Source organism: Athene cunicularia, unplaced genomic scaffold (genome assembly GCF_003259725.1).
Source record: "Athene cunicularia isolate RWA unplaced genomic scaffold, athCun1 SCF_48, whole genome shotgun sequence".
In the NCBI taxonomy this organism is placed as follows: domain Eukaryota; kingdom Metazoa; phylum Chordata; class Aves; order Strigiformes; family Strigidae; genus Athene; species Athene cunicularia.
Genome location: NW_020799477.1, coordinates 32,015 through 46,007, shown reverse-complemented (window position 1 = coordinate 46,007; position 13,993 = coordinate 32,015). Strand labels below are relative to the sequence as shown.

General features: G+C 45.8%; 1 protein-coding gene across 1 annotated transcript in view; it reads left to right on the top strand.

The window, feature by feature from the left end:
* The window catches only part of ZNF638 (zinc finger protein 638), a 46,972-nt gene that overhangs the window by 1,397 nt on the left and 31,582 nt on the right, over positions 1–13,993 (top strand). Inside the window, exons 3-5 of the mRNA XM_026867471.1 lie at positions 3,178–5,020; positions 11,341–11,402; positions 11,689–11,729. Coding sequence (XP_026723272.1) covers positions 3,178–5,020; positions 11,341–11,402; positions 11,689–11,729 — 1,946 coding nt within the window. The remainder of the gene's footprint in view (positions 1–3,177; positions 5,021–11,340; positions 11,403–11,688; positions 11,730–13,993) is intronic.

The following is a 13,993-nucleotide window of genomic DNA, read 5'->3' as shown; positions in this document are numbered from 1 at the left end:
CGCCAGTGCTGACACAAGCCAGGATGCCGTTGCCCTCCTTGGCCCCCTGGGCACACTCTGGCTCATATTCGTCTCCTGACAAATAAACCTGTCTTTCGTATTTCTCCAATAGTTAATATTGATGGAGAACCTAACAGTTACAGTGTGAGAGAGAAATCCTGAATACGTGTTCCCTTATTTTCCTGACCCAGGCAGGCAGTTTTAAGCACTGGTGCCACGTCTCTCTGTTCACCCAGAGGTTGGTTTTGGTCTGTGTCTTCCACAGAGGCTGAGAAAGGGCCCCTCACGATCCTGCTTAAGGAGTATCCACTTTGGAGGGGATTTGTTTTTTAACATTTTTGGAGGGTAAGTTATCAGGCCCAGTATCACCATGTTCTGAGCAAGCTACAGCATTTTGTTCGTTGATTCTGAGAAAAGTCTCTTGATTATTTTGTTTAGTTAGCATCTCGGGTAACATGACATTACAGCCTTTAGACTGTTGACTGAAGAAAGTTTCAGGACTTGGGAGAAAGTCCATGAACTTACAGCATGGTCTGTGGCATCGAGTGTTGGTTACTGTTGAACACAGGATATTGGGTCTCAGTTTTACTTCAGTAAGGTTTTAGTATCCAAACTGGAAGGTGTATTTTCCCCATTTTGGAGTACTGTTGGTAAAACTGTTGCGGTTTAAGCCCAGCTGATAGCTCAGCCCCACGCAGCCGCTCTCTCACTCCCCTCCCGACGGGATGGGGGAGAGAATCACAAGAGTAAAAGTGAGAAAACCTGTGGGTTGAGGTAAAGGCAGTTTCACAGGGAAAGCAAAAGCCACACACGAGCAAAACAAGAGAAGGAATTAATTCACTGCTTCCCATGGGCAGGCAGGGGCTCAGCGTTCCCAGGAAAGCCAGATTCTGTCATGTGTAGAGTTTGGGAAAGGCAAGCTCCATCTCCTGAACATCCCACCCTCCCCAATTTTGCCCCAGCTCTATGCGCTGAGCATGACGCCATTTGGTGTGGGATACCCCCCTGGGTCAGCCACCCCCCCCCAGGTCCCATCCCCGCTCCTTGTGCCCCCCCCCAGCCTCCTCTTTGGCGGGGTGGGGTGAGGAGCAGAGAAGTCTTTGCCTCTGTGTAAACACTGCTCAGTGATAACTCAGACATCCCTATGTTATCAACATTCTCATCCCGAAGCCAAACACAGCGCTGCTGCACCAGCTGCTAAGAAGAAAATTAACTCTGTCCCAGGCGAAACCAGGATGCTCCTGAACAGATCCCCCGGGAGGTCCCTCATCCCCCGAGTTAACGCTCAGTTTGCAAACCAGCGTGTTTATTTTAAAAATGTGCTCTACTACCATATTCATGCTTGTAATGAGTGGCTTCGATATTGTTCTCTCCCCAACCACTTTCCAAATCCATGTGCTGAGAGATTTGTGTGTTGGTTTGGTTGTTTATTTTTTTTTTTTCCCCTCTGGGGCTGAGAGTTCCAGGGAACTGAAAGGCAAGAGATGGCTTTGTGGATGTTTGTTTCATAGTCTGTTTTGAAACTTGTCTTGAACAATCTCGGCCCAACATGCAGATATCATTTAAACATGATTGAATTTGTTGAGGGAGGAGGGCTATTGGGTGAGGAGTCCTGGATGAGAGGCCAGAATTGTGGGACTGTTGTGTGGTGGGAATCCTTTATTACGGTTTCCCATGTTTTTGTAACGGGGAAGAGATCTGTTTAATGTTTCTGTAGCTACTGTTTCTCCTTGGCCTGACATCAGTTTGTGTTTAGTTACAATTAAATGATCGCTAGTAGAACTTGGAAAGAATGCTTAACATACAGATAGTAACAAGTTACAGAAATTCAGCTGGAAAATCTTGAGTCTCCTGGAGCTTGTTCATGGCTCACCCCTCTGTAACTGCATGTAGTTTTTGTTTTTTAAGTTGGGGTTCTCAAGCTTCACAACTTCAGTCCTTACAGACCACAAACATGAGAGACATGCCTCCTTTCACGTGAAAAACTTGTGTTTGGAGTCAACTTAAGGGAGACTTTAAAAGAAAACCTGTGATGGAGTTAGTGTGGGTGAGACAAGACCCTCAGCACTGCAGAAATACAGCGTGCGAGTTCAGAAACAACTAGGCCTGTCTGCAAGCCTTATTAGTGAAAATCTGCTAGTAAAACTCCTGCAGCCCTAATGTATTTGCTGTAAGAAGAATGAAAACAGCAGGTTATCCGGTTTTGGGCGACAGGTGGAGTGAAGACCTCTGGGGCTGCTCCTGCCCGTGCTGGCTCTGCAGGTTTGGAGGGTGGGCAGACGCCTGGCGCTTGCTCTGCGTGTGCTACACCAGGGCCTTTCCAAAACCCTGCTGCTATTTCGTTGGTTTTGTCAGTGCGAGCATCACTTTGTCTTACTCTGCCTGTATCTGTACATTCATGCCTTAGAGGACTGGGTTCTCAGTGCCTTCAGCTGCAATAAGATGGCATTTCCGTTGCCGTTGTGCTTTTTTTTTTTATGCTTGTATGTAGACGGCTTCAGTTTCTGTACGATTTGACACCTCTCTGTTTAAAGCTGTTTCAATGTAAGATCTTGCCTTCGACATCCGAGAACCGGAAAGTTTTGGGTCACAGAATTCAAATATTGTTGTCACACCCTTTGAATACTTTCAGGGTGTAGTAGTTTACCCGTGAGAGCGGTGGTGGGAGTGTCCCTCCTGAAAACTGCTGTGCTGTCTTCAGATCAATTCCACGGTGACCTGACATCCAAGTTGTAACTGGTTTGAATTCTCTACGTAATGGTTTCGCTTACAGTTCACACCTCATAAACATTTGGAGAGGGTTTTTAATACTTTGGCTTATTGCTCATAAAATAGCTGTAATTGTAAATAAATCCAAACTGTGTTGTCATTAAGAACTAAAATACCAAGTTTTAGAAAATGCTGTCGAGTGTCATCGCTAGTTATCTGTGACATTGAACTTGTTGGGTAAAGCTCATTTATTCATTATCTGTTATCTGTTCGCTGCATATTAAGATTTTATGCAGTGAAAGAAAATGTTTTTGTTCAACAAAGAGTTTTGAATTCCAAAGTACCATCTAAATTGTCATTAAAAATACTGTTTTGTGACTTCAGTTGTTTTTCTCACCGGTTATAGAACCCACTGCGTGAAGTAGGTGAAACGATAAAATAATCTAATACTTGTCTTTTAACTTTCAGCTTTGTGTTATTCTTGGAAAGTTTCGCACCACTTGTGAATTCCTTGAACCTTGGCATTGCGAGCCCACTTCTGTTGGGCCCTCCTCCTTTACAGCTTGCACAAATTAAGACCCACTTGGCTCTTCAGCAATTGACCTCAGTTGCTACCAACAGTTCTGCACCTCCCTATGCTTGGTTCAGTCAGGCATTTCTGAAAAGCGCAATGTTTAGCCCGAGAGGAACTTTACCTCAGAGGCCGAGAGGACCGAATCCGTCTGGCACCAAACCGGGATCCTTTAGGGGAGGAGGTGCGGGAGGGCTTCAGCGAAAGCCGGGGCCCGGCACGCCGCAAGGGACCTCGCAGAGATTTTCGGGCCAGGAAACGTTTCAGTGGACGGGTTCCCAGAGGATAAACGTTCGGGTAACTCTGCATAGGCCTGATCCGAGGAAGGCGAAGGAGAAGACGAACCTGCACCAGGAGCAGAAGGCAGAGCCTCGCACGAGTCACTGGGATAGCAGCCCCTGTGCAACTGGGACAACTGGGCAAAAGCTACCTGCCCCGGCACGGATCTCGGAGCAGAATTCTAATGCCCAGAACCGCTACACGCCAGAAAGTGCTTCCAGCATTTTAGCGAGTTTCGGACTGTCGAATGAAGATTTGGAGGAACTCAGTCGCTATCCAGATGATCAGCTGACACCTGAAAACATGCCGCTGATCTTGCGAGAGATCCGGATCCGTAAGATGGGTCAGGCCTTACCTGCTTTGCATACTCAGAGCCGAGGAGAAGACACGATCGGTGGCACGAGCGGTGCAGCAGTCAAGAGCAAAGTGATTGATTACGGGCACGCGAGCAAGTACAGTTACACCGAAGATCCTCTTGAAGTGCACCCGTATAATCCTGAGGCGCTGCCCGAAGAGCCCCTCGAAACCCGCGTCTACAATCCCGAAGCGTCGAGCGGCGAGAACAGGGAAGACTTCCAACGGGAGCAGAACCTGTCCGTGAGCGTCCCGCCGTCTAGCGTGGCGTGTAATCCCGTGTTCCCAGTGGAAGATTTGATAAAACCCACAGGCTTCCAGAACGATTCCTCCACTACTCGATCGTTTTATCCAGCTGAGGCGACGGGAAAGGTGTCCGGATTGTGCGCGGCGCCTGCTGGCCTCCCCGTGGTGAAGCCTGTGGCCCAGGCTGCCATCCCGCCCGTGCTGCCGCCCATGCTGCCGCCCATGCTGCCGCCCCTGGCGCAGCCCCTGATGCCTCCTGTCATGCCGCCTCTGGTCCAGCAGTCGATGACCCAGCACGTGATGCCGCCCATCACCCAGCCGCCCTTCTCAGCTGAGCTCCTTGCAGCCATCAGCCAGCACGAGCGAACGCAGCGGGAAGCGGGGACGAGCCAGCCCGGCGCCCCCAGCGCCTCGGGAGCGGGACAAAAGCCCTTCCAGCCGCAGGCTGAGGGGCCCATTAAGTCTCCTTTCGGTGTTGTGAAAGCACCGTGTCTGCCAGTGTTTCCCCAGACTGATACCCAGCACATGATGCCACCCATGACCCAGCCGCCTTTTTCAGCTGAGCTCCTTGCAGCCATCAGCCAGCACGAGCGAACGCAGCGGGAAGTGGGGACGAGCCAGCCCGGCGCCCCCAGCGCCTCGGGAGCGGGACAAAAACCCTTCCAGACACAGGCTGAGGGGCCCATTAAGTCTCCTTTCGGTGTTGTGAAAGCATCCTGGCTGCCAGTGTTTTCCCAGTCTGATGCCCAGAAGATAAAAAGATTGCCCACTCCATCAATGATGAATGACTACTATGCTACATCTCCAAGAATATTTCCACATATGTGTTCTCTGTGTAACATTGAATGCACTCATATGAAGGTGAGTGTCTTTCAAAGATTATTGCATAAACTTGTACTCGGCATCTTACCTGCTGCACTGTTTTATGAACTAATTTATTTTTACTGTGCATTAAATGAATTGTGATGCTGGTCGCCAGTTTGAGTGCTTACATGCAAACTTCCCAACCCTAGAAACGGTGCTAGTAAATTATTGTAACTGCTGCACAGCGTGTTCTGTTCCAAATTGCATTTCAGAATTGCCATGCACGTTGATTTTTAATTTTTAAAAAATATTAAAAATTATGTCTTCTGCAGTGGATTTCAAATGAGAAACCAAACCCTTTATCAGTGGAGTGTAATACTAACGTCATCTGGGTGCCTAAAATATCTGAAAAAATTGTGTGCTGAATCTTGGTAGAGTAGATGAGATGTTCATGTATTCAGCCCCCCTCCTGCAAAGTCTGCATTAAGACAAAGCAGCCTATTTATCTGCAAAAATTATCTTCCAAATGTGGTCTGGGTGACACTGACTATTCCAGAGACTGAAGACTAGCTCTGAGGGACACACAAAATGCTCTCATTCATCTGACCGAGCTTTCAGCTACGAAGCAAATAACAGTTCCAGCTCTTGAAGGAAGAAAAGGAAGGAACTGGTGAATACTGGGAGAGAGAAAAGCATTCTGAAAGCTGTGGATTTTTCTTGAAAGACCTAGGCTTGACACGTCAAAAATACAAGGGAATGTAATTAAAAAAAAATAAAATTATTAGCTTTGTGCGTTTTAAATTTTAAATAGTCTTCAGCAAACGTGTGGAGAGCCTGTGGGGGGAGGGTTTTTTTTGCAATTTGGCAAAATGACGCAAGATTATGAGGCCCTATTTATGCTGTGTGTTCAAAAAGGGACTGAATAGCTGCATTAGGGGGTCCAGAGCAAAAATAAATTTTCAAGTACATTCACACTGGAAGCACTGAAGGCCAGGAGGAAGCGCAGCTGTTTGGGCAGACTTGAAGGCTTAAAGGCAAGTCTGATTTAAAATAAAACTGTGTCACAGTTGAGCAGGGCATCAAATTTGGGTTTGTGGTAATAAATGGACGAAGCGCTTTGGAAAAGTGTAATCTGTTTCCACGTGAATTATTCAGTAGCTGGCTTACTGGTGCTTTCAGAAACGAAGCAAATGTTATTACTAAAAATACAGCTTGACAAATTAGCTGTGAAATTTTCTGGGGAGATGAAGGGTTGTAACTTCTTGTCCTAATGGCACTACCGCGTAGGATGTGTTCTCCAGACAGCCTCATCCGAACCTTTTCTCCCTGTCACGGCTGCTTCTGGCATATATTAACTTTATTCTGTATAGTATTTTTTTCTTTACGTACACCTGCTGTTGCGTAGGCAGCTCAGACTGTTTTGAGACCTCATGGGGCAAGCTGTGTTTAGACAACAGTGTTGCAAAATAACCAGAAGAGTTAGGGTTGTTTTTTTTTTCTTCCTGCAAAAAATAAAAGTTTTGTTCAAGAACTGTTAGTCTTGCGTATTTGTGAATAGCGAAGAATGAAGAAATCCTCTTACTTTCAGTTTTACAAATACAGTTGTCTTTGTCTTGGTTGGGTGGTTAAAGATGACTTAGACGTGCAGGTTTTTTTGTCTTTAAAGTTGTTCTAGAGGACGCCTGTGAGCCAGCACCTCCAAACTGGAAGAGAAGCGATGGGGAAGCGATGTGGTGGAGTCAAATAGTCGTGGGCAGTGTGACTTCACTAGGAAACGGTTGTTTCACGCAGAGCGTAGAGACCGTTTGCTGCGACATTGTGAAACCTTCGTTGAAGAAATGACAAGAACATGGAATAAAATCCTTCAGAGGCTGGGCAGAGACCTGCTGATGACTCAAGAAGTCCTCAGGGAGCAGAGGGCTGGAGCTGGGGGTTTGTCACGCGCCTCCCTGGCCCTCCCCAGCTGTGTGCCGGGGGAGAAGAGGGGCTGGGTGGGCCTCTGCTCTCCCCACAAGACCTGTAGCTGAACTGGATCTTCAGAGCTGGGTTTAGGTCAGAGTGATGAGACGTGAGGGTGTCTGGTGTGTGGTGCCCAGCTGCGACCAGGTTTAAGAAGGCCGTGTTGTGAACAGGTGTCTGTGTAACGTGGCACGTTGGAGAGAAAGTAGGGGAGCAGAGCGGATAACGTGGAACGAGACCGGGCGAAGCTGGCGAAGGACATGGAATGAGGAAACCTCTTCACCCAACGCCTGAACAGAACAAACTCATCCAGGATTCATTTTCTTGCCAGGCTTGAAGCAGAAGCTGTGTTGCCTATCAGAAGAGAATTCAAGTGTGTTATCTGGCATTAATTTATTAAAATGACATGATTAGGGCTGGATGTGAGACCCAGCTCCTGCTCCTGGTGTCAGTCTGCCCCTGAAGTGACTGTTGGTGGCTAAAACTTTGTATTTGCATCAGCTGAACCAGATTCCCCTTGTTTTTTCAACTTGGCTCTCCCGTAAACCCAGGGAAGCACTGCCTGAGTTTTGGCTGGAGTGAAAAATGCTTCTGCTGTTCCCCGAAGCATCCAATCAAGTTCTCCCCATAGATCTTTCTTCTTAAGTATTTACCTTGCTTAATTACTGAGGTCTGATGAAATCAAAACCGAAGATGGCTGTGAGATGTCTGCAGTACACCAGAACGCAGAGTTGTTTTGAGTGTCATACGGCTAAGCAAGTAAATGTTTATTCTAGTTTTTTTGTAATCTGAACAGATTCCTGGACGCCTCTTCTACAGAACTATTTATATGTATTTGAAGTTGGGTTTTTTTTTTGCAGATATCCTCTTCAGAAGTCAAAAGTTAAAATATCTGCCATCTGCATGGCGTAGCTGTTGTAGATCTGTCCATGAAAAATACATATTTTTTTTTAAGCTTTGAAACTTTTTAAGGCATGTGGATATAATCCTCTGTGCAGTGACACACGACAGGTCAGCAGCTGCATGATAAGCTGCCTGCAGTCCAGGGCTGAATGTGAGGGATACTTCAGCTGTTTCATGCAGTAGACTTTGGAAAGACTCCGTGCAGCATTTCTTTTCTGATCGGAACTGTTCAGTGGATCTTTAGCAATAGGTGGCGGGAGCCTCGATGATTTGGCGATGCCTCTGGCTTCTTCGTTTGGGTCTTGCTGAGGGGTTTGTTCAGAGGCAAGCTGGGAGAGGTCCTGCCTTTTGAACCAGCAGTGCAACTTCGTACTTGGCTATCTGTGGTCCTTCAGTCAGGTATCGACTCCAACGGACTGTTCACCTTTCTAAAATACTGTGGGTTTGTGGTAAATGGTGGTGACCATGCTCTTGAAAGCTGCTTGTTACTGGAGCAGTATCAGAAATGTGCAAGGTTTGTCCTTACTTTTCTCTTGTGTTAGGACGGTGTTTGTGGCTACTGTGTTGTAAGACTTGAGCACGGTGGGCTTTCTGAGCTTTCAAGAATTAATTTGGAAAATTGACACCAAGGTGACTTGTTAATGTAGAAGGTGTTCTCAAAAAATTTGTGCATTTCTGTCCTGCGGCACTTTTTCCCAGAAGAGTGCCCAATTTTGCCCTCGGTTAGATGGAATTCCCCCCTCAGTGTTGTCTTCTTTCAAACATATTTACAGCTCCCCAACATATCGAAACATTTTATGAATACTGCACAGAGCAGCTTTGTTTTCAACTTGAAATGGTGGATGTATTGGAATAACAAAGCGTGATTTCTGTGCCTTCAAACACACGTCACTTCTGGAAAACAAAATAGCTTTGCAACGTTGCCAGCACGAGGGATCGTATTTACTCTGTATTACAATTTTTGTTTTCTAGCTTAAATAGATTTAAAGTGAGGGTGTCTGTCTGCTTGGGCTGTAAATGGTGTGAGGTCGTGGGGACTCCTGGTTTTCCACGGAGGGTTGTGCTTGTGATTCCTGAGGTAAGGGGACAAAACGGCGTCTACTCCATTTTCCTCCTAGTTTTCCTACGTAACACCTTGGTGTGAAACCAGCACAGACACGTGCAGGTGCTATCCCTGTGTGTGACTCTTCCCTTTTTACTGGCAGCAGAGGCGAGACTAGAGACGCTCTGTGCTGTCAGCTTCTGCTTTGGGGCCTGTTTTGGGGTGATCCACAAGAAGCAGGAGGTTTTTTTTCCAGTGCTTGTCCGCTGTAAGAAACTGGCTGCAACTTGTCACTCGCACTGGGATGTGATGGATGGAGCGTTTGTGCTGCGAAGGGACCCTGTCCTTTGGGGGGAAGGAGCTGTCTTTGGGGACAGACTTGCCCGAGGAACTGGAATATTTCTGAAGACTGAGAAGGGCAAGGAATTAATTGGAGGAGGAATATACGTAAATCGAGACTCCTGTAATTCTATGAAACGCAAGAGGCCTTTGGCATAATGAAGACTTGAAGAAGAGAAGAATGTTGCGTTTGTTAGGGAGGAGAATATCTCTTTGTAGGCCTGCCAGCCTCGTTAATGCTCCTTGGACTGGTGGCTAATGACACTTGGAAGCAAACTGGCCTGGCTGGGCCCTCGCAGACACCGCGCGCGCTTTCCTCGCTTGGCACCGCGGGACTGGGCGACTTGAAGCCCGATTTCCTTTCCACCAGCTAATTTGCTTTAGCCCTTGAGTAATCTTTTCTCTTTTTTTCTGTCTAACTTGAAGACTCCAAAAAACTAGCATTCCTGAGAATGAGATGACTTCATAATGTCATGTTATTAGGAAAAAAACAAGCGTAGAATGGTGAATTGCTCGTGCTTTGCGCGCGTGCGTGCAGTTCTACAGCTGCAAGTTGTTTTTATCAGTCTGTTCAACTCTTAACATGCCTTGGTTCAGCTAGTGAGCCCAAGGCAGTGTCCTCTGAGTAATATTTTTCTGACTTTGAACAGCTAGAATGTTTTTATGAACACGGCTAGTAAAACGTTTCAGTGCCTTTCTAAGATTGGTTAACCAGCCTGTCTCTTCAGGCAATGATAAGAAGTCTTGTGCTTAAAATGTATTTTAATTTCCTTCAACCCTATTCTTTTTACACTTGGGGTACAAATAGTTTGGGTAGCTGTCTTGTAGCACATTTCAGTGCCGCTAGGCTGATAGCGTAAGTGCAAGGACCAGCTGTTTTCACCACGTTCTCTCTGCTGCCAAAATGCACAAAACTAACTGGGCCCTGGTCACATTAATTCTTCCACCTCATAGGCTTTGAGTAAACCATCACGAGCTTTTCTTTTAGCCAGCATGTTCAGCATTTTTGTCAATAAACAAGAGGGTTTGATACTGCCAACTATGCATTCTGTAATCTTTTGTGTTATAAACCAGCATGCGCTTAGAACAAGTGATATGGAATTTCCCAACTGCAAATTATTTTATGAAGCCTTGCCTGTCAGTTGCATTATTCAGCCATTGTTATCTATTTTAAAATATTAAAGCAGCTAAAAGTAGTTTTTTTTTTAAACGGATGATTAATGATTATCCTTGGTGCCATACGATGCCTTACAGCTTTAAACCATGCAATATTTCTTCTCCATAGCAAACTGACTACAGCACTTGCTTTCACTAGCAGGTCAGTTTGCTTTCATCATCGTAACAATAATACTACTAGAATAAAGCCTTCAGGCGTAGTTTCCCATGCTGGGGACTGATTCTGTGTTTACGGTTAAACCTGGGCTTAAGTATTTCTCAAGGTTGAGGACTTGCATTGTACGTCTGGATTTGTCTCATGCTTAACCCATCAGTTATTCCCAAGTAAAACTTTTCCTTCAGTTTTTTTTTTTTTTAATATTAAAAGAAGTCAGTGTGTGTGTGTGTGTGTGAAAAATTCCATCAGACTTTTGGATTGACCTTTACTTGTAATAATATTAGGAGTGAACGTTCGTGAATTGAAGGCATGAAAAGCCGTGCCTCCGTGGTAATGATACTTGCCTTAAAGCTGCTATGTTGTGTCAGGTTCTCTGATTTATTCAGCTTAATTTGCTGTCTGTGTGTTCATCAGTCTGATAAGCTGTGAAGACTGCTAATAGTTTTCTTTCTTCTAATACAGCTGGCTGTTGGATCAACCTTTTGGGTTAGAATCGCGGTGACAACAGCCCAGTGTGTTGCTGGAAGTAACAGATTCATTTCATATGATGCACTTTGTTCAACTTCCTCTTAGATTCCTTTGTGTTCTTTAACAGCTTTGGATAACCCATAAGTGTTTCAGGCTTCTGTGTGAAGAGTAGTGATTTAAAATTTAAAATAAAATCTGACCTTGACGTCAGATCATTTGTGAAGTAAATTCTGGTGGAAAGTGAAGTATGACAACACGTGACTAGAAATTGTGGTCAAAGGCTGATGTTTTACATGCTAATGCGACTTCTCTGGATGTCTTCTCTCCAATTAGGACTGGATTCTGCACCAGAACACTCCTTCTCACATTGAAAGCTGCCGCCAGTTACGTCAACAGTAAGAAATCTGTTTAAAAAGTTCACTTAGTGTAAAAAGTGTTTGCGGTGCATGCACGTAGTCTGTGAAAGTGTGTCAGGTTTCCTTAACGCGGCTTGTCGGTGTCTGACTGCTCTTCTAAATTGGCTTTGGATCGTTGAGGGTAAAAAAATGAGACGACACTTGGTGCTTCTGGAGTCCTGAATGGGAAAGTTTCTCTGTAAAAGCTACTGCATGTAAGCAAAAACTCTGTTCAGATGGCAAACGTGGCTTTATCGCTAACGATTGTATTTTTAACATTTAACAGATACCCTGACTGGAACCCTGAGTCTCATTCCTCAAAGAGGTAACTGCTTTTTGATTACAGGTTGTTTTTAATCTGGTGCTATTATAAACAAGCGGTAATTAATGCACTTAATTATCCCGTGTCACTCACTGTCAAGCTCTGTTAGTGGTGTCATATTTTTATTATAAAATTCCACGGAGTGCTTTTGTGGGTTTTGTCCTAAGGTCAATAATAATAATGTAAGTGGTGTAATATCGATAATTTTTTCATGAGAATGAGAGTAAACTCTGTAAAAATGTCTGAAGACTGATGGTGTCAGCAGCCTCATCCTGAACCTTTCTTCTAACTGTGCCTCAGTTAGTGCAAAGTTATTGGGTGTCATAGAACAGTAACTGAGTGAGACTGAGCAGTGTTATGTCACTGATGAATCTGTGCGAGCGATTTCTGACTTTTAGAATGAATCTTTTTTCCAGTTAAACCACTCTTGTTTGCAACTTGAAACCTGTTTGACAATAGGCGTGCTGGTGTTAGCTCTTATTTCACGGGCTGTTCAGTCCATAGGTCCCTTGGGGAGCTACATGATCACAAGTTGAAAAAACACTGGAATTCATGAACGCATGTCTCTTCTGTCCTTTAAAATTACGCTGTTTATATTAATTTTTTTAAAAACACACCCCGTGGACTAACTTTGTTTGGAATCTCAGCAAGACTGGATTATTTTACTGGTTCAGTGTTTGTATGTATTTCAACTTGCATACAAATAGGAAGTACAGGACTTCAATTTGTGCTGGATTTTCTTGTGACTTTGCATTAATTAGTTTGACATACTTCCTGGGAAGCTAACTGTTCAGTTAAAAAAAAAAAAAAAAGTGTTACAAGACTGAATATGTAGGTCAGGTTAATTTGCAGAGTGCATCTGGGGTCTCTCCATGTTGTAAACAAGGAGAAATAAAACTTTTAAAGAGAGAAATAGAGCAAATAAACATTCATGAAACTTTGATGAGGAGAACAATTGTATTTTAAAACCTCAGACTGAAATTGCTGGTGAGCGCTGTGGGTGTTCCATACAACCCAGGCACAGGAGGCTGCTCTTAGCTGGAGGAACTTCATAAACCAGAGAACTGTTTACTAGCACTTTTAGTGAGTGAGGGCTCTTCTGTACGTGCAGGTGGGGCATGAGTTGTCTTTTAGGGTGGTGCTTTCTTAAACCCTTCCTGCTGACAGCACGTCTCCAGCTGGGAGCGACACAGCCGGCGGCTCCCGGCGATCGCCCGATGGCTAGCAGCCTCGGGACAAGGGCCATGAGCTTGTGACGTGCTGTTACCACCCTGGTAAATCCCTCCGCAGGCTCTTCTTTCCCTAAATTGCGCTGGTTTGTACATACATTGAGGCATTTTTACTGGGCACAGGAATAATGGGATTTCTGTGGATTTGTAATGATGTTTAACATTTGCTAATTCAGTAACGCTGGGGGACGTTGGTAGGTGGGGTGGGTTGGAACAACGTTTAGGAGACCCGAGGGTTGTGTCCTCATCTACCCGCTGGCTGCAAAGGTCAGGCAGCAGCTGCCTCAGCTGCTTGTCATCCCCTTCTCCTGTCTGCCAGCTGCCAGTCCTCTCTCCTCAGCCTGTTTCATCTCGGAGGAGCTTTGTTCAAATAAACAGTAATAATGGGGCTTGGTGTGGGGGTTCATTAAACGCTGATGCTCTAGATGAGCAAACTCAGACACTTTGCAGTTGACATGTGAATTCCTCTTCCATGGTAAGAGACTTGTGTATTTCAGTTGCCCAGCATAATCTTCCTCGTGAGTATACTGGTACGGGGCATGTGTGCAGTGTCACTTCTTTCACCATGTTTCTGTTAGTTTTGTTCCTAAAATTACTGGGGAGATGCTGCTTTCTGTGTTGTGCTGAAGGATGTGCTACATCAGCGGCTTCTTCCAGTCTCACATCTTAAAGGTGCGGGGGCTGCCCTTGGACCACAACAACCCCCAGCAGGTCTACAGGCCTGGGGAGGAGTGGCTGGAGAGCTGCCGGTCAGAGAGGGACTGGGGGGGTGAGAATGAGCCAGAGTGTGCCCAGGGGGCCAAGGAGGGCAACGGCATCCTGGCTGGTGTCAGCACTGGCGTGGCCAGCAGGGACAGGGAAGGGATCTGAGCCCTGGGCTGGGCACTGGGGAGGCCGCCCCTCGCTGAGGGGGTTCAGTGTTGGGCCCCTCACCCCAAAAAGGCCATTGAGTGACTCGAGCGTGGCCAGAGAAGGGCAACGGAGCTGGGGCAGGGTCTGGAGCACAGGTCTGCTGGGGAGCGGCTGGGGGAACTGGGGGG